The 25,443-nt window shown below is 38.9% G+C and overlaps 1 protein-coding gene across 3 annotated transcripts in view; it reads left to right on the top strand.

The window, feature by feature from the left end:
* TBL1X (transducin beta like 1 X-linked) overlaps window positions 1-25,443 on the top strand; it is a 138,539-nt gene that overhangs the window by 67,750 nt on the left and 45,346 nt on the right. Inside the window, exons 1-2 of one of the 3 annotated variants that reach the window (XM_031060416.1) lie at window positions 15,915-16,044; window positions 16,152-16,259. The exons of 1 other annotated variant lie outside the window; for it this stretch is intronic. In XM_031060416.1, the coding sequence (XP_030916276.1) occupies window positions 16,202-16,259 (58 nt within the window). In that variant the 5' untranslated portion in view covers window positions 15,915-16,044; window positions 16,152-16,201. Of the gene's footprint in view, window positions 1-15,914; window positions 16,045-16,151; window positions 16,260-25,443 lie in introns of those variants that run through there. One more of the 3 variants, XM_031060415.1, reaches the window with a different exon arrangement.

The raw sequence follows: 25,443 nt of genomic DNA, 5'->3' as shown, positions 1-25,443 counted from the left end.
AGGAATTAAATAGGAAAGCATTTCTTTGCTCTTGGAGTGGAGCCTCTCTCTTCAGCTGGCATTCTCATCCACCACAGCTCTCACCGGGCCACATCCCTCGCCTGGCAGCCTCTTCCTTCCTTGCTGTGCCTGTGTCCTTGCCTTGTCATTGCAGCTTTTCCTCCATGTCCCCGGGATGCATATCCGCGTGCTCAGTCTTGCCCATCAGCTCTCTCTCAAACCATGCAGTTTGCCACCAATCGCCTGAATTTCAGCCCTACAGTCCAAGTTTGGCTCAGACCTTGCCCCATGTGCAAGTTCATTCAGGTGTCTCTCTCAGGCTCAGCTGGTTGTTTCCGGGAGAAGCTCAGGGAATGGGTTTTGCCTTGGCAGCAGAAAAATTGACTCCAGCAATAGGTGGCAGGAGAGGATGAGCCAGTTGGTGGCCTTTGCAGCTTTAATTTTAACATTCCCATTGTGAGATACTTGATGATGTGTTATGTCTCTATGGTAATTTGTGTGTTACATGGTTCTGTGTCCTGTGGATTAGTGAATGTAGGCAGCAAGTATAAATGGTTTACCCCTCCAGCTTCACTTCATAGGCATTCTAGCAACTGGCGTTTAAATGACTTGATATAAGCACAAAAATTAAATAGAACTGTCCTTATAAGCAAAAAGAATCCTTATCAAAAATTAAATAAAAGTTGTAATTTCACTTTATATAAGCTAATTGCCCCAGTTTAAAAATACATGTGCTGCAACAGAGTATTTCCTTAGAAAAGTGATTATAAGAGTTGAGACATGATATTATTCTCTCATTAGTTAGCTCACATGAATTAAAATAACTTTAAGGGTCTCATTTGGTATCCATTGCATCTTAGTGACTTCATATGTCTTACAGAATTGTTTGCAAATTTAATAATATAAAAAGCTGGACCATACTTAGTGATGAAGTTACAGCAACACTGTGCATGCATTTATGGTGCCGTGAGATTCATTATAACTCATTTTAAGTCAGTGATTTGTTATTTACTTCTACCACCACACTCGTAGACATATATTTGACTTCTTGTCCCCAGGCTTTTCTTTCCTCTACTTCTACTTTATTTTTATAGTAAAAAATATGCAACTCAGTCAAGAGGTCAGTCATTGGAACATGACTGAGCACTTAGACCATCACCATGAGCATGTCAGCTACTCTCTGCACAAATAAGAGTTTTGTGGAAGTTCAGTGGAGAGGATGGGTGCAGCTCTGCTGGTTGCTGCTGCTGTAAGCAAGACAGAACCAGGAGGAGCTGAAAATTCAGTTAAAGCAAGACTGGGGGGACAGGTGAGCAGCTGACACATGGGTGAATGTTTCTGATGTTTTTTTAATGTGTCAGCAGCATTAAGAGCTGTTCTTACACACTGGCATTATTAGGCAGGTGGCCTAATTTGAGGTGGAACTACAAAGGCTGTTGTTAGTTTTGCTTTTTGAGGAACAGTAGAAATGATTTTGTTCTTGTTGCTAACAGCTGAAATCATCAGAGGGGGGCTAGAGATATTAATTTGTGAAACATGCTTTACATTTGTATTCACATTGTGTCACAAATGCAATGTTGTCCTTCCCTTTGGAAGGGAATGGATGTGGTGCCTTACAACCATAATGGTTAATGACACATCCTGAGAGCCTCTGTGTAACACCAAAACCTACATAGAAACGTTTGAGATGTATTTGTTAATGTTTGAAGCGTTCTTTCAAAATACTGAACAGTAAAAGTCATTAATGGTGACACTGTGATCTTCTGAGGTGGGAGATTAATCTCTTAATGTGAAAATTTGCATGTGCATAAAACTATACTTTTCTTAGACTATCATTATCAGTGTTGATTTTATTCAAAAGCCCTGTATTGTTTTATTTTGCTACATTTTATATTGTATTCCTTCCAAAAGGAATGCAATAAGCATTAACAACTAGCTATAAGCAGTTGTTTTTGTCAGTGAAATGTGCCTGAACTCCTGCCCTTCCCCAAAAAAGTCTTAATTGCTTGATCTGGGCGTGTGATAAATGCAGTATTGGAATGTCCGTGTCAGGTCTTAAAATTAAAAAGCTGAGAATTTAAAAAGAGACATGCTACAATCCTGTCACTAGTTAGATCACAGAAAATAAAACCATTTAAGGTTGTTTGTTTAACAGGTCTCCATTACATTTTAGTGACTACATGGCTTAGAGAGGATTTTGCAGTTTTAATAGTCATGGAAGACTTGTGCATAGGGTAGAGTTTAAAGTGTCAGCAGCTAAAAAGGAAAATTTCTTAAGGAAATACCTGCGGTAATATTTTCCTTTTTTCCAGTCTTATTTTCCTTTTCCTAAAGAGAACAAAAAGCTATTACCCAGTCAGGTAACAGTGATGTATTAGTATACAATGTAAAAAAGGTGAAACTTTATCTGTTTTTAAGATTTTTTTCACAAGGTTTTTGACTGGAAGGAGGATCATCTTCATCCATGTATTTGATGTGGCAAACCTGTCTTTTGGACCTAAGGGATTGTAAGCATTCATAAACATCAGGTTAAATCATGAGGCAGTTATATAAAAAAGAGAGGAAAAAAATCAATTCTTGCATCATTGTGAGTGTTACGGTTTCCTTGCAGGCATTAGGGTTTAGAATATCCCTTTTCTGAGAGCTCCAGGCCAGCACTCTGCAAGTTGATAGTCAGTAAAAAACTTAAGTGATGGCTCTTCACTGATGCATTTTGTTTGATGGCCTTTTTCTAGTTTATAGTACCAAAATATTGCTCACTGGCAGCACAGCCATGTTAAAAGTGGCATTGGGAAAACCAACTTTTGTTTCTTTTCTGTCTTTGAATGCAGTCCCTGAGAATAAGTATGCACTGAACAGTGTTTGTGTGCATTTCTTATGGTCTTCAAAGGAGTTGATATTATAATATTAGCAGTTTATTAAGAGTTAAAAATTTCACCACTTTTCAAATTAAATTTGATCCAAGTAAAATATAGGTCCTTGTAAGCAAACAGCTATGCTGTTAAAGTCTGTGCTTAACTGAGAAAGAAACAAATGGGAGAAGGAAAAAAAAATCTTACCCTATGTTTTTTAAATTATACTTTTCAAATTTTTAAAATAGTTCCATAAACTAGCTAAATCTTATAATTGAGTGCTTAGGAGAAGAATCCTTGACTCATAAAAATAATGAAAGTAAGATGTAAATAAATAGAGCTGCAGGGCATTAAAGATCATCCAGTCTAGATCTGCAGGAATAAGTGACTGATAAAAAATAGTGTGAAGGGCAGCAGAGAAATTTAAAAATCATATTTTGTTTATAATATTTTTTCTTCTGAAATACTTGTTGGGAAGAAGATGTTCTCTGCTGTCTGGTGAGATGAGACACCTGAGACTGCCATCTCAGCTGTCCATCCTGTGGCCATGATGCCCTTTGCCCTTCCCAGGGCTTGTCACCCTTTCCCAGGCACCAGCCTGTGGCTGCTTTCCCCTGTGTAAAAAGGCTCTGATCTGACAGGAGCCTTTGTCAGAGATAGCACTGCCTTCCTGAGTAGGAAGCAAAATTAATACAAGGAAAATACTTTGAATTACAACCTGTAACAAACCTGTGCAATGTGTATACAAGTAGTATTTTCAGAAGGCTTTATTTTAGTCAAATTTGCACGGATTTTCAGTGTGACAACAAAGGGCCTGCCAGGAGAGCAGCCTCTCTGCCAAATCCCTGCTCCAAAATATAGAGGCACTGGAAGTTCTCATTGAAACACTGAAACTGTACAAATATTGGCAATATTTGGGTTTTCCCCAGCTTCACTCTGAAACGACTGAACTATTTTTGCTTATGCCTTCCAGAAAAAAAAATTGCCTGAGGCAAAGACTCACTGTGAAGCTTTACAGTCCAAATAGTTAAAATGGAGTCAAATTATAAATGATAATATAAGCTTATAATATGTCATGCTTAAATATAGGTGTTGATGTCTGCTCCTTGCATAATACTACAAAGGCCCTTGAGTTTCTGTAGAAATAAGGAGACCAATTTTATCTTCTCTTAATAAGGAAATGTAAAACCTATGTAAAAAACAGTGCTGAAGAGTGGAAAAAATGAAAGAAAATCTATCTTTAGACAAATGCTCATATTTAGATCAATTTTTCATTGATGCTGAAAAATATTGAAATGTATATGATTCAGCAGCCAGATACTTGCAATAAACAAGTGATTTACTAATTTAGTGGTTACAGATCCTTGCTGCTTTTCCTGGTCCTTTCAAGTCTCTCAGTTCTTTGCTCCACAGTGGTTTTGTTTCAGCAACCTGTAACCAGGTGTAAAGTGTGCTCTCCTGGGAGCTGGAAAATGCAAGTTTGAACCCGCTAATTCTTCAGTGAATACTTTAATCTTCAGTCTCTTAAATCTGTTATACCACTTCCACTGCCACCTTTCTCCTTTTTTTTTTTTTTCCTTTTCAAATAAAAGTTCTGAGTCAGTTCCCCACAGCCAAAAATACAAATCGGAGCCTGGATTTGGAGCGGAAATTTGAAGCAATGAATCCCAGTCTCAGACAAGTGTCTAATCCACGTCTACAGGAAAACACATAAATCTTTGGAACAGGCACATAACTCTCCCTATTCCTTGTAGAGGGAATTTCATAGCTAACTAGGCTTTGAGAATTATGTTCCAGGAGCTGGATGACTAAAATACCCACTTGGTTACAGTATACTTAGAAGATCTAATAGGCATGACAGTATGGAGTGTTACTCTATCTACCTTCCTGCATGTCTTTTCCAAATAAAATATCTTTTTTCCAAATAAAATTAGTAAAGAGGACAATGAGTAGGATTGTTCCAGTTTGGAAAAATTTCTTCCCTTGAATTTTTGCTGGTATTGATGTTCATTTTAAAGTCATATGGAGGTTTTGCCTCTTTATAGCCTTGGTGTACTTTCTTTTTGTGTGAGCTGGAAGACACAAATAATGTGGGCAGTGGGAGTGGGAGCCCAGTCAGTTGATCAAGGAAGGGCTTGTCCCTGTCTGTGTGACTCCTGTCAGACCACGTCCAGACCCTGCATCTGCTCTTGTCGCCTGGCACAGGGAAGATGTGGACAAGCTGGAGGGTGCTTGGGGGGACACAGGACTGGGCACTGGCACTGTGAGAGGGACTGGGAGACAAGGGGCAGCCTGGATGGCTTTGGAGCACCTGGCAGCCCCCAGCACCCACAGGGAGTCCTTGGGATGGAGCCAGGCCCCTCAGAGCACAGGCTGGAGGGTGAGAGACAGGAGGAGCAAATTGCAGCAGGTTTGGGTTTAAGGAGAAGCTTTTCCCAAAGTGTTCCCATGGAGTGAGGCAGAGGAGCAGGTCACCCCAGGAGTCTGGGCCATCCCTGTCCCAGGAGGGTTTTGAGCTCTGTTGAGCAGCCTGGTCTGACCTCAGAGCTGGCCCTGCTTTGGGCAGGGGCTGGGACCTGGGATGTCCTGAGATCCCCCCCAGCCTGCAGGTACCCAAAATCCTGCTGGTGTTCAGCAGCTTTTAAAACATTTCTGTAATAGCAAGCCTGTGACTGACACCTACTTCAGCCTTCCTGATCACCTCTAGCTTCCCTGGAGTCCTCCTTAGAGAGAGGGCCGAAAATGTAGAATCATTTTATTCTCTGATAAAGTGATTCTTGTCCAGGGATTAAAACCTTAAAAAGCTTCTCAAACTCTGTACGTATGGATTTAAGGCTTCAGTTCTCTGTATCTTGATTTTTTAAAGCAGAGGAGTGCTTTTTTTATTTAATCTGAGCTAACTAATAGCTGTGTCATAATATATTAAAATCCATCCTGAGAAGTATTTAACTGAATTTTTTTGTGAAAACCTTAGATTATGTCATGTCTGTCTCTGACTCCCAAAGGATTTTTTAGTTCATCTTAGTTTCTAGGCTGTATGGCTTTTTCTAAAAGGAGGTTCGAAAGCTTTCCTCTTAGCATTGCCTTTTAATCCATAGACTTTGCTATTTATATTAGGGCTGTGTAGGCCTTCATGATGCTGCCACCAGAAATGTGATTCTCTCTCATTTTGTGGTGTTCATTCTTCACCCATAAAAGCCAGGAAAGTCTGAAATGACTGAAGAGACTGCCTCACCCCTCTTGGACTATTACAGCATTAAAGGGGGGAGGATGGATGAAAAGGCAGATAATATATGTGAAAGTGTTGTACAACTTGGATTGTATTACTGGATACACTGTGTGTGAATTTTTCTTAACTATCTAAATCTGGTTATAGAACACAGAGAGGAAAAGTTTAAAACAAGTCAGTGTCTGAAATTGGTGGTTGAGGTAGTTTTTATTAGACAGAAATTTCTCACCCTTAATTCTTTGAATTGATTTTTAATGGAAAGTTTCTCTATAACATATTTAGCAATGTGAATGCAGAAGAATAACCTAGAAACAAGCTTTTTACTTTAGTGATTTCTTAGAAGTTTCTGCAAGCATTCTTTAGATGCAAATTATTTCCCTCCATCCATCTTCCTTCCCTCTCCACCTTCCAACAAGGAAAATAGTCCTATAACTTCCATAAAATGGAGACATTTAATAACCCTTCTCCAGAGCTTAAACCAATATAAGCTGTATGGTTATGTTTAAAAAAAAAATGAACACACACAAAAAATGCTGCAACAGATTTCCACTAAGAACTAAATACACAGCAGTGATATATACTGAATTTATGTATATATTTCTCTGTTCCACTGTGCCACCCTATGTAATCTTTGTCCTTGCAGCTTTTAACATTGACATTCTCTTAGGATTATTCAAGGGAAAACATGAAGTATTTATAGCCATAGTTAAATTTTTTATAAATAGTTTATAATAGGAACTGCCATAATAAAAGTTTGAAATAGTTTCCATTATAGTTCTTTGTTTTTATATATTCTAAAATTTGAAAAATACTTCTTTTGGGGGGGGGTGGGGTTAAATTTTCCATGCTGTGAGTCTGAAAAGTATTTTTCCTCATTAATTTGGAGTATAATCCTTTCAGTTATTTTGGAATTATAGACAAATGGGGAAAATGCTTTTCCCTTTTGTACAGTAATAATAATAAAAATAAAGACAATCTTCAGATACATTTTTGACAATACTACAGGGGGAACAAGGGAAGGTTGAAATATGTGGCAAGATCTACTCCCTTTGCTTTCTGAGGGGGAAAAAGCCGTTGAAAATGATGGAAAAATAACATCAAACTCTTTCCAGTAACATCTGCTGAGCTTATTAGCAGAAACTAATAAAAACACACCCCCTTAATGACATCCCTGCACATTCCCTTTGCCTGAGGCCATCCAGACATGAGCTAGCTGAGCTGCTGCAGCTCCCTGCTGCTCTCTAGACCTTGGTGGCTCTCTCTTATGGGCAGATCCCAGATTGTGAGGTCAGGGATGTGCCCATCTCCACCTCCCACATGTGATGGACAGCACTGGTCCTTCTCCTGTCCTTTACTTCTAGGAACCTGCAGCTGTGTGGGACCAGCCTGCATGGCTAGAAAGCTGTAGGCTGGTTAGCCTAGCACAGATTTGTGATGGTTCATCTCAAGTGGAGCTTTGCTAAGTCCAAGAGAAGACTTTATCATGCAAGTTTTCAGTGTTGTCATGAGACAGTAGTACCAGAATGGCTTTCACTCTTAACGTCTCTCAAACTGTACTTGTGTCAGGCTGTCATGAGAGATACTAAGCAAGGATGAAATTCATATGGGCATGGAATTGAAACAGGTTTTACTGTGTATCTGGGTGCTGTTGAGGATGTAGCACACAAACCTGCAGGTATGTGGATGAACGGGCCCTCCTGCATGGTGGTGGCGCTGTGTCTGTGCTGCCACTTGCCTGGAGAGCTGTGGGGTTGCCTCACAGCTGTGGGACAAAGGGACAAGGTGCAGGACCAAGTCTCAAAGCCCTTTGCACTCACTCCTGTGCATGCCACGCCCGTGGTCTGGCAGGGCTCAGGGCACCTGTCTGTAGCACCTGTTGGGTACTGGAAGCACCTGCCACTGTACTGGGCACTGACACCACTGCAGCCAGTGAGGTGGTGGTGGTCTGGGTTTTGTAATGAGAATTTACCCTCAGGGTGGTGTAGGAAACAGTTTGTGCAAGGAACATGGTAAAAAACCACACATGGATGTTGTATCCTTACCTCACTCTTCAAAAGTAAGGTTCACAATCAAGACAGAGCCCAGTTCTGCAGTGGGGCACTCAGATGTGTTTGGAGAAATCAGGATTTTGACCCCAGCTACCAGTTGTACCATTTTTAGCAGCAAAGATAAAAATCAGAAATAATCAAAAAAGCCTTACTCAGATATTCTGTCTTTGGGGCAAATCCTTCAAACTGTCTCTCATTTATCCTTCCAGGCACATCACTCTCGTGTTCCTTGCCCTGCAGTTGTCTCATTTAAAATGGATGCCATGGCTGGTAATCCCCGCTGCCCATGTAGCAGGTGGCTGAGCCTTTTGGAGATTTCTGGAAGCTCCTTTTGTGTCCCATCAACACAGTGTCCTCTCAAAGCCAGTTTTTCCTCTACTAGACCATGGCCTGTCTCATCACAGTTGATCCCTGCCAGTGCCCATTCTTACAGACCAGCTTGGAACTCAAGATACTTCACATTTCTTTTAGTGTATGTTTACTGTTAAATGTCAGCTGAAAAAGGAACTGCACTTTGTTCTAGCTTTTTTTTGGAGAATGTTCATTCTAAAAGTTCAGCTGTGTTACCTTGCTCATGTCTGAATCAGGTACAGACAGTTCTGGTAGGAACTCATGCCATCACATTCATTTCACCTCAAAACTCTGAATGTGAAGTAAAGATGAAAAATTTGAATGCTAGTGTTTTGTTTTGTCGAGGTTTTAGTGAAAATCCGGGTATATTAAGTGAAAAGTTAAATTTGAGATAATATTAATATATTTGCCTTCTCACCAAAACTAAAGAAAATGGGTTATCTTTGGAGAAATTGTGCCATCTCTTTAAAGTTGCAATCTTCCTTAATGTTTTTGAACATTATAATTTATTGAAAAGTAGCACTACTTGTAAGATTTAAAGCACATTTTTGTTGTATGACGTGCATGGAAACGCACACAGACCATCAGTTACTACACCATCAGACAATCATGCGTTTTGGCCTAATTGGTTTGAAATGAGTGGACACATACCATTGTCCCTGGGTTGGTCCTAATTGCAATTTTGTGCTCATGTAAGGAAGAAAATCCTTGGTTCTGTTTAGTGGCAGCATTCCCAATTGACTTCAGTTGTTCCAAGACTGATGAGGTATCTTGGTTCTCAGACTAAATCCAATCATGTGTTTTGATTTCTCAAGCCTCTGTAATTCCTTCTTTTCTTATTTTAAAACAATTATTTTCATTTCATTTGCAAGCTCTAGGTCTACTGTCAACCAATGCTTTCCCATTTGTCTTTCTGTGGCTTTCCAGAGCTTTCCATATAATATATTTGTGTAAATAACATTTATGTTTTTTAAAAAAAATTGAAGGTGCCTTATCTTAGAACAAAGTTATGAAAGAGGTAAAACACAATTGCACTAATTAGGAAGAGCGATTGTGGGTGTTTTTCCTTTTTACCCCTTAGCAAAGAGACAAAAAGGAAAAATCAATACTGGAAAACCCATTTCATTTTGCAGCAAAGGCAGTTGGAAAAGATCCACTTGAACTCTTAGAACTGAAATGCTGGAAGCTGATGTAATTAAGTAAACCAGCTGAGAACTGAAAAACAACCTGATCAAACTAAGGGATTATAGCTATGAAAGATCTGATGCACTGTTCAGAACCTTTTGATAGAGGAAGTAAAGTTTGCTGGGAATTTGGTGATTAAAGGCTTATCTTCTGTTGATGATTAGTTATTTTGCTCTGGGAATTGTTGATTAATTGAAAAATGTTTGAATAGCACTTACAAATTGTTGGAATATCTCTTGTTGCCCTTTCTTTAAATAAATAGATGTGGGTTTGGTTCCAAATGGCTCTTCAGTTTGAAAGTAATTTATAATTTATTGAAAAGTAGTATTCATGCAGAAATAAAGTTTCTGCAATTATGTTCACCAGAGTGTTTAACCAGCCAAATGATTTTTATAAATATCTTTGTGATTCTTTTTTCCCCCTAATTTTATTTTTTGATAGTTTACTGGATGATGTGTTATTTTGTTAACATTTTTTCCTGGACAGGACAACCATTTTGATAATCCATTGCAGGTTTTTAAAATAAGAAATACAGTTGGAACAGTTACTATTCAAAAAAAGATTAATCTGTTCAAAGACAACTCTTTTTAGACGTTAGTCTAGATGCATAGTAAATCAACCTTCTCCCTGAACAACGTTTTGATTTTATTGAAATGCAAACCTCATTTTTGCCAGGTTTGCCCATACAGCATTTGATTCATCAAAAGTGCCCTCTTGAAGACAGAATTGCAGGTTAATTGATCACTAGCACATGTCTGTAGATGGTATTCCTCCTTTTTCTCTGATTGGCACCAGATTTGGAACACTGATATGGCTGAGCTCACTGGCTGATAGAATGAAATACCCTAATGTGTCAGGACCCAAGGTACGCTTTTATTACATCCATGCCAACTTTTTCTGAAGCTCTCAGGTACAGATTTAATGGTTACAACTTTTCATGTGAGTGTCTTACAGGCTGCAGTGAGAACAGGAATGAGCTGTGGCTCCCTGGGTTTGTTTTGGTTTAGTGTGGTCTTTTAAAAATCAGCAGAAGGTCACTGTAAATAAATAGACTTAAAACCAAAATAAGAGCCAGGCTTAACATTTGGCAGTGCAGGATTTTTGACAAGCCTATTGCCTTCTGCCGTTGAGGTCCCTGTCTTTACTGATGTGCTGTAAACATGGGTGAGAGACATCTAAGTGAGACAGTGCATACTGCACAACTCAATAACCATTCCCAGAGGAAATCACTCTGTTCTGGGGAATCTCAGCTTTTGTTTTCCCCAAAACAACAAATATGCTACTGCTCTTGCAAAGAAAGCTTCAAAATATTAACAGTGTAAGTGATGCTCTCATCTGTGAACATCTGTAACAAGCGTAGTACATTAGATCTGAAATATTTGAATCGCCTCATTTTTGTCACTAAATGGTTTGGGTGACACGTCGTTATCATTTACAGAGTGAAGATAGTTAACATGTTTGTGTCCTCATTAAGAAAGGCCAGGGAAATACTGTGCAGCTCTTGTTGGGAGCACATCTTGATTTGCTTTCTTAAGTGCAAGGTCTCTAGAATGGGCAGCTGTTTATATATAGATTTGATGGTTTTGAAGCAAGGTGCCTTGATCAAGCCTTGCAAAGAGGAATCGGGAAGTCATGCTTGCTCGAGCTGCATTTTGAACAGGGTTCACTGTTAATTTGGTCACTGATAGTGGAGTTAGGAAGAATCATTATTCTGTGCTTTATACCTTTTAATCAGGAGTGTGATGCTCTCAATTCCATTGTCAGGATACTTGTGAAGAAAAGATGTTTTGCTCTTTAGGTTCATGAAATGGCAGTAGAGACTGTGAGGGGAGAAGAAGCAGAGTTTGCTTTTTTCCTCTCCCAGAAGTTTGGTTTGGCATTTTGAGAAAGCAGCATGCTGTAATTTCTCCATGAGAAGAGGCAGCTGTGATAAAAGCCAAGACTGAGGAATGCATTGGTGAGGGCCAAGCAGAGCTCGTTGGCCTTTGGGGAAGAGCTGCTGGCTACTGCCTCTGTTCTGGCTCCACAGTAACACACATCCCAGAAATACAGAGGCGTAGGGCTCATTGAAACTTTCTGATGAAAGTATTTTTCAACAGAAAACACAGAGATTGCCTAAATGACTCATTTTGTGAGAAGTGGCTTCTGGCTTTGGGAAATGTTTTTCATTGAACTGCAGAGCATATACAAAACAGTAACACATTGATTTGACTGTGCTGCCATGGTGCCTTCCTAGAGTCTGTTTCAGTAATTACATTCACATTCTCTTCTCTGACATGGGGAGACTATCTCAGGTCCTGAGACATGCACTTTGGTGCACAGATCCATCTTGGGTGAGAAAATGCGAGCATAAGTGTGTGAACTCTGGTTCCCATGCAGCAGGGCATCAAGTGGACAATGTTAAATGTTTGAATTTTCTGGAATGTTTTCATTTTTATGGAACCTCTGCTTTTTGGCTTTTTTCCCCCAAAGCAAATACACAATTTCTCTTTACACCTCCATATCATTTTAACGGCAATGTTGTTGTCATCGTTAAAATTTCAGTTGTGAGAAGACATTTTGGTCTCTGCAGGAGATAAATGAAAATTTGAATGTTTCACCTGGGGTTTGGAGGTGAGGAGGGCGTGGGGGAGGAAGGGGATATTGTTTGTTTTACCACAATGACACAAAAAGAAATGTCTCCCAAGAAGCTGACAGCTGCTCAGCACTCAGTTAAAGCAGACTGGAGTTTGCAGAATTTTTGAAGGTGTAAGATGAGAGCCAGGCCAGCCATCTGATAAATTTCTGTTAGCAGGGCTAGATGCACAAATGGGAAGTGCCCAAGTTCCTATTTATGTTTCAGGTTTAGGTTTTAGTTTAGGTGTTTTCCCTAAATGTCTGACCTGTTTCTGCCTTCCTGAAGGGAAGATTGACTGGTAATTCCCAGTCTCTATGGATGGCATGCTGGTTCAAGTAGCAAATGTAAACTCATTTCCTGAAATAACCTTGGCTGTCCCCTGCCCTGGGGTTGGCCTGGAGGGCAGGACATGGCCCTTGGGGACCCAGTGACCATCACTTGGAAAAGAGGCAGAGGAGTGGAGTTTTCAGAGGCTATTTCAAAATTGAAAAGATCATTTTCCCTTGATTCTTCAGCCAGATCTCCCTTATTTATGGCAGCAGTGCTAAAATATGCCTGGCAAAGGAAGAGCAATCCTTTTGAGTAAGGGGATGATGGGATGTGAATAAACAATTCTAAGCTGCCTTGGCTATCACTGTGCTGAGCCATGGCTATATGTGAGGCTGCCTTCTCCAGAGCCGCTTGCATGGCCCATTAGCAGGATTCCCAGTGCTCCAGGAAGGTTTAATTTGGGAGCAGTGGTATGGGGTGCACAGAACCAGGTCAGGTGCTGTGGTTACTCTGGAAGCAGGCTGGCCTGGCTGCCCAAGCGCAGGGAGGCATGCTGCAGTTCCAGCTCCACTGGAGCCAGCTCAGCACCAGGGTAACCATCTGGTTCAGCAAAAGACAAGCAGCCCTAGAAGCACAATGCTGGTATTTGAGGTAATATCCCGGATTTTGAACCCTATATGGGAAGCATTTCTGCAAACCTGTCTGATAAAACTGAGAGTTGTTTATTTAAAATAAGTGTTACATTTGATTTTGAACGATCTTGACAACCCATCCATCTACTGATGGGGTTTGTATGTTTTGCATCCATTATACTTGGGGAAGTGTTAATTGGCTCAGGTCACATTTTGGGGCATTCTTAAATATCTACAGGATCACAAGCCAAATTTTTAGAGGTTGAAGTAAATAGAACTTCCCATTATGTGTAATTGGCTGCAGTGTTTCAAGTAAAGAAAGTTCAAATACGTTTGAATGCTTTTTGTTAATCCTCTTGACATTTTGAAGAATTAAGATGTTATTGCTGGTTTAAATGTGAAATGTCTCCAAAGGCACATCAGTATTTTTTATAAACTGCACTTCATTTCTTTTAAAAAACTATTTATCTAGGTAATACCAATTGTCAGTAACAAAAAGAGGCCATCAATTAGCAGAAATAAATCAATCACAGTGGTGACTGAAAGTTTCTGTGATTTGCTACAGAAGTTTACATTTCTACATTTAAAAAATATATTGAGGGAGAGGCTAGTTGTTTGTTCCTTATGGGTGAGTCTTGGAGATACACAAAACATAAGGATGTTCCTCTCCTCCCCACCATTCTTTTTTAGCTAGTTTTAATTGTACTGTTTATTTGCAGAGAAGAAGGGAATCAAAAAGAGCATTAATGAAATTGAGTGTGGTCAGCCAGATTTCTAATTAATAGATTTTTCTGGGTAAAAGGCAAAATCTGTATCTTGCTTTGGACGGGTAAAAGCTTTACAGTTGTGTGTCTGATTCCTACCCTGACATCTGTGGGAGAGAAGAAACCTTAAATATATGAGTGGAGATCATTTGGTTATTTGTGGCATGGTAACAATGTGTGTATAAAGATATGATCTGACACATGTGTCAAAATAATTCCTGTTGACTAACTTCAGAGAAAATGCATTGTAAATTCAACTATTACTGGGTGTACTTTGGATTCTGGATACAAAGGTAGCTGCTGTAGAGGTTTTTTTTTCTGGAGCTGGGAGACTATTTTGCAATCACACTGATTTTCTCCAATTTTAATTAATTTAAGAAAAGTCATCTTTAGAAAAACAAACAAAACCTAGCATTCTTCCTTTCCCTTGCCTCCTCTTTCCCAAAGCAACCCTCTGTATGTGGGAAATACCATGTTAATATCTCAAATTGTCAGGATGCACCCAGAAATGGCATTTGAAGGTTTTGATTTTTTTTTTAATAAAGTTCATCTTACCACAGAGTACGTCATTGCTGAAACTGAATTTTTGTAAGTGGTTTCATCTTTACCAACTTTCCTACCACCAAACTCTGAAGCAGCTATTTTTAAAATGCTTTTAAAAGTGGTTTGTTTTTTTTTTTCAACCCACAGTGATCAAATTATCTTGATTTATTACTGTCATGGCCATAGCAATGATACAGATGTATTTTTAGCACTCAGAGATGAAAATGGCCTTAACTGTTGCTGTGAATGTCTGTCCTGTTCTTCATTGTGCAGCAATAATTATGCAAAAAGGGTGCAGGAGGTTATTAATTATTCAGGTCCAAGCCTGTTTATCTGGAAGAAGTGTGTATGAAGTTATACTGGAAGTGGTGCTTTCACTGCATGAAGATGCCAGCTTTGGTAACTTCAGTCCTAACCACTGCCCGTGCTTCCAGTCTCCTAATCATGTGGCAGAGAAGTTTGAGCCCATTTTACAGATGAGGGATTGAGGAGAAAAGAGACTGAGTGGCTTCCCGGGGCAATGCATGGCATGTGTGACAGGAATGGATGTTGGATACAGCTGATGCTGTCCTCAGCCAGAATCTTAGCAGAAAGTATTCATCCTTTCCAAAGGAGATGAAATTTTCCTTACGGAGACTGAATGATTTTCAGTACTTTGTTTCTTCTTGTTCTCCATGAAATGTAAACCGTAACAATTAAGACTCAAGTATTTGAGGAAGATGTCTGCCAAATTAGCAAGCTATGGTTTCGTAAGAAAAACCAGCATCCAAGCTATTGATGAAATACAGCACAGGATAATAAGAGGCTTACCAGGGTTCCAAAGACCTCCATTTACATAAATATGCAGAGACATCTGTTACAGTCATGAGTGACCTGCTGGTTTAAACCATCAGCGGGGAAAGCATGGAATTACTGAGGAGGTTTTCCATTAACAAAGGCGACCTTTCCACTTGCCAAGAAGAGACAAACGGGAAACCAAAACACCCAGCACACGCCTACAGTCTTGCACTTGTAGCGCGCGGTGAGAGCCCCGCGTGCCAAAGCTGTGTGTGATCACTCACTCGCAGGTATGGTGTGGCTGACACAGCTGCAAAGTTTATGTCTGAGGAGTACTTAGGTCTTTCAAAACCAAACTACTTAAGTCAGATTCCCAAACAGGAGTGAATCATCAAGATTTAATGGAAAACGTTCAAAACAAATTTATCATCTAAACCCAGTGTTTTTATTACCAGAGTATATGCCCAAAATAGTAGTGTAGAAATGTCATCCTCAAGGTTGCAATTACTTGAATGAAAAATTGGAGTTTAATTCTTGCTCAACATAAGTGAACAGAGACATTATATTACAGCTTTATATAATGCAAGGATATTTGTCTTCCTTGTTGGCTCAAGGTATATGGTGTTCTCTCTCTTTCTCTTCCCCTCCGGCCCCATTCATTGCATAACACGGTTTTGTAAGGAAGGAATCTGTCTTCAGTGGATGAACAACTGGACAAAAAGCTGGATTACAAATTCAGAGCTGCAGAAATTGGGGACGTTACAGCTCTAATAACTGTATGACATCCTTAAATACCTTAACAATTCCCACCTCTGTTTTGATAACACATTTCACCATAAATTAAGATAAAACAAAACCTGTTCTTTTCTCTCCCTTTGAACAGAGCGTGGATCACACTTCTCGTAAACCTCATCATAGTGAGGTTGGGCTAAGATGAGCATAACCAGTGACGAAGTGAATTTCTTGGTGTATCGCTATCTCCAGGAATCGGGTAAATTCTTGGTCTTTCTTTATAACTTCTGGTCATAAATGAAATGGGGAAATTGCCTTTTTGCATGATATTGCTCTAGGGATGTTGCCTTGACTGTTTCAGACTGACAGACTATATATTTCTTGCACAAACCCCTGTTTCTTTGAAATCGTGGTCTAGAACACAATAAAAGTGCGAACATGCAGAGGTACAAAATACTGCAGTTTGGCAAAACAAGAAGTAAATAACATTATGTTAACAAATGCTTTGGTAGTGATATCATGTCAGCCAAAGTAAGTTTTGGCAGCACAGGCAAAAACCACATGTGTCTTGTATCTTTTTTTCCTTAGATACTTGAAATTCTTTACATTGGGTTTATGTTGGCATCTAAAGAGAAATTTGGGTGCAAGTTTCTGATGTTTTAGACTATTCTTAGGGTAATTATGTACACAAACTGAGCTGCACCAATGTCATCGTGGCTCTGTCTCCATACCACTTCCACCTCTAGCTGTTTTCATATTGGAAAATACCATAGGGCTTCAAAATCTTAAAAAAAAAATTGAAACATATTTTGTATTATTACTTTATATATGTAGTCTTCTTTCCACTCTTTGATTGCAAGAAGTAGAAAGTCTCTTAGCTAATGGAAAACATTCTGTTACTGTAGAGATGATAGGGGAGCTGAGAAACGTTGACAAAGGATTTGTAACCAGCATCACCAAAATTTTACTTGGTACTGACCCTCTGCTTTGTGTTGGTAAAAGTAGAATTGGCTAAAAATATTTCATGGTTCAAATGCTGAAGCAAACAAACAAACAGATCTGTGGGAAATAGATGTCATCCTGTCAGAAGATTTGAATCCAATTTTAGAATAAGCCCTCAAGACCCAAGAGATGTCTTGTACAGAGAATCCCAGCAGGCAGAAGGTACTGCCTTAGCCTGCTTCCCTTGGTCACTATAAATGGTACTCATTAGATGCATTATTTTGAGTTGTTTCTTCCACTTGCAAGACTATTTCAATCCCAGGAAACTGAATCCCTATGCAAAGAATCTCCACTTAAATGAAGGTTTATTGTACTTCTGTATGGTTTGGTTTCTTGAAATAGTTCTTTAGGAGTCTGTAGTTGGCCTGTGTTAGCTGTTGTCTCACACTCTCTAATAATGGAGCTTATAAAAAGTTGTCTAGATCTGATGTGCAAGCAGATGAAAGAAAAAGAGGAAGTAACAAAACTAAAATTTCATCCACACAAAGTTTGCTTTTAAAAACAAGCCATTGTGTAAAGCACTGGAGAGAGCTCTTAGATATTATAGCAATGCACCAATGGATGTAATCAAAGATAAAGAATCCTGGAGTTGCTTTACATTGTTATATTTGGTTGTAGGAAATTCTGCATAACAGTTTCCTGATGTGGAAAAAACCCAACCTTTTTTATCCCTCTTGAGACATCAAGAGGTGAGTTAGTGTTGTGTAGTGATTCAGGAGGCTTTACAAAGTCAATCAAGAAGGGTGGGATTGGCCAAATGTGAGGGAAAAGTTACTCTAGGTAACACCTCCCACAAGCAAGCAATCACTTTTGCCATTTTACAGGAAACTTAACATGCAAATTTATATGTTAATGGCAAGCTGTACTGCTGTTGCATTCTTATCTAGACGGTCAAAAATTTTTGTTATTTGATCCACACATACTGAAGACATACACAAAGACATCATATTTCCACTCTTCTGTGTTTTTTATACTCATAAGAGAGTGGAAATTGATGTTAAATATTTGAAGAAATATTCCAATATACTTCAATCTGAGCATATTGAAATCTAGATGCCACTTATGGATATGGTAGATATACCTAGCAGTTTGTTAGGAATTTCATTCAGCAAACTTGAACTGTAACCAGTGATGAATCTGTTAAAAAGCTTCTTACATTAGGTTTGAGCCTTTTTTACTGCTGTCATCATTTTTTCCAAAAGGTTTTTTATATCTGTATTTTCAGATGAAGTAAGGCAATAAGACAGAAACTGTTATTCAGCATTTTGGCTTTCCACTGGCTACTATAAATACCATAAGACACAACAGCAAATGAAAGATACTTACTCCACAGCTTCAGAAATAATGCAGGCCAGATTTAAAGGGCTAGTGTTTAAATACAGTCTGAGTTCAAACCCCTACAGTTTAAGGAGTTTGCTAAAAGCAGGGTTATTACACTGATTATTTGTTAACATTAGCTGAACCCAAAGCTTCTAAAAATTTTATCAGACACAACCATGAATGTTGCTTACAAGACCACACAAAAGTTCGATTCTTTTTTTAGGTATCTGAAAAAAATCTGATCATGTAAAACTTCCAGGCTTTTCCATAAAATCTAGGCAAATGATGGGAGGAAGAGAGAAATAACATAGGAGCAAAAAAAAAAAAAAAAAAAGGCAAAATGTCCCTATACTATTTCATGTATTTTGCATCTGCGAGGTACAGGAACACTTGAGATCCTTTGGAGCATTGTAGCAAAGATGCTGAAGGAGGCTCTACAGTTCATTATGAAAATGCTGGCAGGTGATTCTAGTAGGATCTAGTAGGATTTTGTAAACTTGAAGCTAGAAGTGAAATTCAGTAACTGTATATTTCCTCCTTTATTTTCCGTCAGATCAGAAGCCTTGCACAGGAGAGTATTAATAGAGTTGAACTGTCTAAACCATTATTGTTGCTTTTTAACAAATCTTGGCATACTGAGGAGAGTTTCAGTGAACTGGAAAAAGCAAATATGCCAGAATTTTTAAATGTTAAATAAGATGATCCAGGTATCTATAGGTCAAGGACGATCATTGGAATGCTGAGACTAAATATCTCCAAGAAATCTGAAGAGATGACATCATGCCAAATGCCAGCCAGCAAGTTTTTATGGATAATAGATCTTGTCAAACATACTTGATACTGCTTTTTTCCAAGATCAGAAATGAAGTTGACAGAGATAGCTGTGCTGACATTAATACACTTGGACTACTTTATGACATTTATTTAGTCTTGTTGATACAGTGGTTAAAACCAAAATGAAATAACAGTGAGTAAAATCAGTGTAATCCAGAGTTACCAAATGGATTAAAAATGGGATAACAGAAACATCTTGAAAAGTGATTATAGCTGGGGAATATTCATCTCAAGGGTTACTTCTAGTGGGAACTCACAGGAATCTCTTCTTGGCATAGTGGTGTTCATCAGCTTTATTGGTTACCTGGAAGGAAATATAAAATGATTACCAAGTACATCTGCAGATGGAATGAAATAGTAAGTTGTGGCATTTGGTGAGTTATACTGACTGATAATGGGGTTTAATAGAAAAAAGTACGGCCAGGGAGACTGCTTTGAGTTGCCTGCTGCTGGAGGAGCAGGCTGGAAAGGATGGTCCAGGGGCTGCCTGGTCCAGGGGCAGTGGAGTCAAATCTCTGCATTACAAGACAGGACGGGGACAAGTTAAGGCTCTAAATGTTTAGCTGTATTTAAATAATTTAAATAATTTAAATAAGTAAGTGAATAGTTGCCTCTTCTCTCAGGTGACTGTCTCAGTGCTTATCTATGCCCAGAAAATCAAAGCAGTCTATCATAATTTCCATTTATGCTCCATGGCTTAATGCCATAGGAAATTCACCATGAAGGTGACTAGGTGTTAAGCACTTCCACAGTAAGACCATGAATGCCCCTTTCTTGAGATACAAAGAGAACAAGTGTTTATTTCCAGTTCAAGATTATCTCTTCCTATCCAAAGTCAAGTATTGCAATGTCTAGGTTTCTCCTTTTTTATTACAAAAATTTTGGTGCACAATTTAAAAGAGTCATTCTTAAAAGTGCTGAGGCCTTTCAGCCATTGTTTATCTCAGGAGTCAAACTTCTTAAAGTCAGGTTACCTTTATTTGTAGGTGTCTTGATATACAGTCTATCTTTAAATGAAATGTTGGCCTCAGTTGGGTTCATCTATCTTAGGGTGTACAACCAGTGTGGGGATAGGAGCGCACAAGATACTCCTGTGGTGGATGCAGTTAGATCAACAAAGCAGGTCCATTGATGAAAGTGAAACAAGCTATACCAAAGTAGCCACGTTTTTGGCATCCAAATCAAGTTAATTACAATTAATAGTAGATAATATTAAGACTAACATGATATTAATATAATAATATTAGTTGTATTAACTTTGCACCTCTTTAAACGCCTGAGAAGCATGCTTTTGCTAGCAGCCATCTTCATTACTGACATAGACTTTCTATTTGGTTTCTTCAGTTTTTCAAAAAAAAAGTACACAATTTCATAATGTAGAGTTTTCCTGTTCCATTTTTTTCCAGAAGAGAATCAGATAATTATTTGTCTTTTGGAATGAAAGTCAGAGCAGTACAGTGCAATGAGGAATGATAAGGATCCCAAGGAAATTTCTAAGAGTTGAGGGAGGATGGCAAAACCAAAGGGAAATCAAATGTCTCACATACTTTTTCATCTAAAATGTGTTGCCATCTGTTGTGAGTGCAAATCCTGTCTGTCCAAATGCTACAATAAATTACCTTCCCTACCCAGCCCTACCCAACATGTCAATTCAGTTATTAAAGCTTTTTCAAATGGATTCTTTTTGACACATCGATCATTTGACAGTGTTCCTTTTCTAGCACTTATATGCATGCTGCAGTCTGGAATTCTTGTCTGAAAATCAGGTCCCCAGTTGCTTGTGGCTTACGCTGTTCTCTGGTAGAACACTTACTGTGAAAAATGTCTTGCAATGACTGGTTAGAGTTAAGATTGTGTAAGCTTCCATTTTCGCTCAAATTTTTACTTTTTGATTTGAATTTTTCCATGCTTTATGACACATCCTTGATAACTGTTCCCCAGTGTATAATCTGCACCATGTACAATCTGTACCACATCTAAGACAATAAAAACAGAAGCTAGATGCTTTTGCTAAAAAAGATGTCAATAACATTTTTAGATGCTGACTTGGGACAATTTACCATTTTACTTTAAAATTTTCATTTGTTTTCTTCCCAACCATAAAAATGAATACAGCTAATAAAAAAGGTTTTTCCCCCTCTGTAAATTCATTATTTTAGCAGTACATTGGTCTGCCTGGTTCATAGTTGACAAATCTTCTTTGTTTTCCTAGAGAAAAAGATTTTCTCTCAGGTTTTAAGCATCAATTCAAGGGCACAGAGCAAAGGGTTTCTGTGAATCACAAAACCCTTTGTGGTTAGGCATGTACAAATATGGGCCTTTCCTGTTAACCACATCCAAGGCATTTTGCTGTCATTTTGCCTTTGGAAATTATGAGAGAATCCAAAATGTGGATATTATTATGTTTCTGGGATTTCATCCTTGTGATGAAACTAAATACTAATAGTTGGAATAATACTAAATTACTTTTTTTCCCAATGACATTTGCAATTTTTTTGAAAAGGAAGCAACAAAATTTGAAGGAAAACTACATTTTTTTATTGAATAGTTTTCTTTTTCAACCTAGAAATTTTACAGGAAAAGTAAATATCACAGTTTGCTTGCGCAAGTTCTCAGGCAGTAGGGAATGATTGAAGATCATATTCTGTTCTTTTGAATTGGTGCCTGATGCAACAGTCTTTACTTACATAAGCCTGTGTAATTTTTCTCTGAAGTCCATACTTTGCCTGCATGAGGTATGTTTAGAATGTTTTTTGAACAACTGTGTATGGCACAAAGTCCCTGAGTCACAGACGAGAGACGTGCATGTTGAAAATAATTCAGATTAAGCAAAGCGTAGAAGATTGGCATATATAGGTCAGCTAAATTTGCTTCAAAGCTAACTGCTTCCTTTGTGTAGGAAGACTGCTGCGAGGTAGAAGAGGAATGCACAGTGCATGTTTTTTTCTTATATTATTAAAATTTAAACCTTGAAGAATAACTCATTAGAAGAATGAATCACTTGGTCAATAAAGACAATTGTCCAGTGTAGCAGTAAAAGCAATAGTGTGCACTGATGGCAGAGTTACTGGATAATGATTTTTCTTTTGCCTTTTTTTAATGTTTTCTTGCAATTTGGCTTATTAGGGTCGTAGGAGGGCTCAATCTGCATAGTATCTCAGGAGATGGCAGAATCAGAGAATAGTTCAGGTTGGCAGGAGCCATTGGAGATCATCTAATCCATCTCCCCTGCTCAGAGCAGGATTGGCTGCAGCAGATTGCCCAGGGCTGTGTCCAATTGGGTTTTGAATATCTCCTAAGGACTGAGAGTCCATAACTTCACTGGACAGCCAGTTCCAATGCTTTTATCACCCCCACAGTAAAAAATGGCTTGTTGTGTTTAATTGTCACATGTTGCATTTTGTGCTGATTGCCTTCTATCACCAGGGCACCACTAGAAAAAGTGTTTCTCCTCTTTGTACCTCCCTCAGGTATTTCTGCACAGAGGATAAGCCGTCTGTGAGCCATCTCTTCTCCAGGCTGAGCAGCCCCAGCTCTCTCAGCCTCTCCTTGTATGGCAGATGCACCAGTCCATTGAATATCTATAATAAAGCCTTGTTCTTGGCCTTATTATCGAGCGATGCAAGGATGGTCCAGGAGCCCAGTCCCTCTGGGAGACAGAGCACCCAAATGCCCAGGCAGCTTGCAGCTGTGGCTACCCTTAGCAAGCTCAGTGATTGTCAGCTCCTTAGCGATTATCATCTCTCTTAGGATCTCAGCTCTTTGCTTGCTTGCTAGGGCGCCCTTGGCTGAGGCAGGAGCAGAGGTGAGAGAGGAGAAGGAGAAGTCCTGGTGTTCCACAGCAATGGTTTGTTGGGGGAGACTGTGAAGGGTCCAGCGACAGCTCTTCTTCTGTCGAATGGGCTACATACAGCCCCTTTTTATAGGGTGTAGGGGGATCCAAACTTGTCCAATTGTTAGGGTTAGGGAGAATGGCCTATAAGGTTACAAAGATAAGACGAAGGGGCAGGGGTCAGAGACAGGAACTTATTTTGCTGTCTCATCATGACTCAGCAGTTCCTACTGTTAAGTCTCAATCCTCCATGGAGCTTTCCCAAGCTCTATGGAGTCTGCTGCAATTATCTTTATGGTTATGGATTGTATTTCACTGGGCACTCTCGTGGATGTGGCGCTCCAGGCCTGTCTCACCAGCGCTGAGCAGAGGGTGAGCATCCCCTCAGTGACCTTCCAGCAGTGCTTTTTGTGGTACAGCTCAGCATGCGCTTGGCTTTCTGTGCTGCAAGGGCACATGGCTGGCTCATGTTCAAGTAGTCCAACCTCCTGCTCAGCACTGGAGAACCTCAAAGATCCTACAAACAACCTATAGAGGAGGGTTTGCAGGACAGCCACTGCCACGTTCCCAAGGCTCTGCACGCAGCTGTGCTCTAAAGGCAGCGACGATGATGGGAGACCTTGTGTTTGCTGAGGGAAAAATGCATCCTTGAAATGACAGCCTGCCACGCAAAGATAAAACACACATTTTAGTGTTGATCCAGTAGCAATCTGTGGCTGCATTGTTTGTGTTGACATGTGTGTTAGCACAGTCTCTTGGGCCTGGTGTGTCCTGCCTGCAGCACAGGGTGACTGTAGCTCACGGGGTAAGGACACTTCTGACCTTCCCTTTGCATAGCTCCTTCTGTGCTGACCAGGCATTACTGAATAAATAAAGTGATGATACATTTTTCAAGGGCATACATGAAAACTGAGTGTTTATACCTCACCCTAAAATTTCTGTCCCTCAATTTTCCTGTTTGAAGGCAAAGTTAATACTATGAACAGTACCTCAGCAGATGTTGAATGTTTATAGTCCTAAAATGTAGTGAAATCCTCTGAGTAAAATGTATTACATGGGTCCTGGGACAATATTTAACATTATTTTTCAGTTATTTCAGAGTGCTGCTTATGAATTTATGGGTGAATATATATCCCTAAAAGCACGATGAATGAGATACTAATAGTATTTTTCAGGAACTGGTTATTAAAGTTTATACCTTTATACACTTATACTGGTGTTAAAACTCAAGGCAGGGATTCTTTCAGCTTTTCAGCTGTACAATACTGAGACTTCAGAGCAAAACAAACACTACTTTTAGTTCTCATGGCTTAGCACAGACCTGATTTGTGGGCATGCAGTCCTATTTATATGATGCATTATCCTTTTTAGGGCCAGCCTACTCAATTAAAATAAAATAACTTCAGGTTTGGTCCAGATCCCTGATTTATTGAAAGTTGGCTATAGAACCAGCCAAGAACCATAGAACCAAAAGTCACTAGAGTTTTCATGAATTATTTTAGATAAATAAGGCCACAGTGTTGTTCTAGGAATACAATACATGTTAAAGTGACTGTTGGATAAGAACAATTAAGAAATTTGACCCAAAAAATGGTTTGCCTTAAATTTCATAAAAGTCACCTCAGAATGAATGTTCCTATATGACATGAAACCATCTGTAACAATACATATTTCATATAATATTATATATATTTTATATTTATATAATGCCTCTAGCATAATATTTTGTAGTGAAATAGTATATTATCAAAAGGGTATATAAGGGATTTTAATAAACCACAACTCCTTTTTTCTTATATCTGTTCTACTTTTCTGTTTTCCTTTTAAACTGGGAAGGTAGTGACTGTATGGTTCCAGAAACAGTGGGCCTTACTCTGAATTTTAAATTATACTTCATTATTTGAAAATGGATTATGCTGAAAAGACAAATCCATTTCTAAAATAAGAGCTGTATTATTATGCACAGTTTCTTCTCCACTAGTAAAGATTTATTCTCTTTGTAAACAATAAATACATTTTAAGAAAATCAGGGTCAACATTAGAAAGCAACAAGCTTTGTTGAGCTGTGGTTCCCAAAACATTTTTGTTTAAACTTAACAAAGCTATGGATCTTGAAAAGGATGAAGCTTGAGCACCTGTGCAAGTCAAAACCAAACTGGACACTTTTCTCATAGAGAAGTGAATATGTACTAGCAGTATTTGATGGTTGGCTTCACAAAATCCAAATTCTGTGATGGTGAGGAAAAAATATTTTTACAGGTAAAGAGGTTATTGGGTTTATTCTACTTTGTTCTGGTAAATTTTCAAAAGAATTTAATAGGCTGTTTGAGACCCATTTTTATGGTTTTATATGAACAGACTTGTGACTTTTGTGACCAGATATCTCTTTATATACAAATGTATAAAGACTATTTTCAAATGTTTTGTGGTGCAGTTCAAGAGGTCTGTTTGAAAA

This window comes from Geospiza fortis, unplaced genomic scaffold, assembly GCF_000277835.1.
Source record: "Geospiza fortis unplaced genomic scaffold, GeoFor_1.0 scaffold50, whole genome shotgun sequence".
NCBI lineage: Eukaryota > Metazoa > Chordata > Aves > Passeriformes > Thraupidae > Geospiza > Geospiza fortis.
This window is presented reverse-complemented; position numbering and strand designations above follow the sequence as displayed.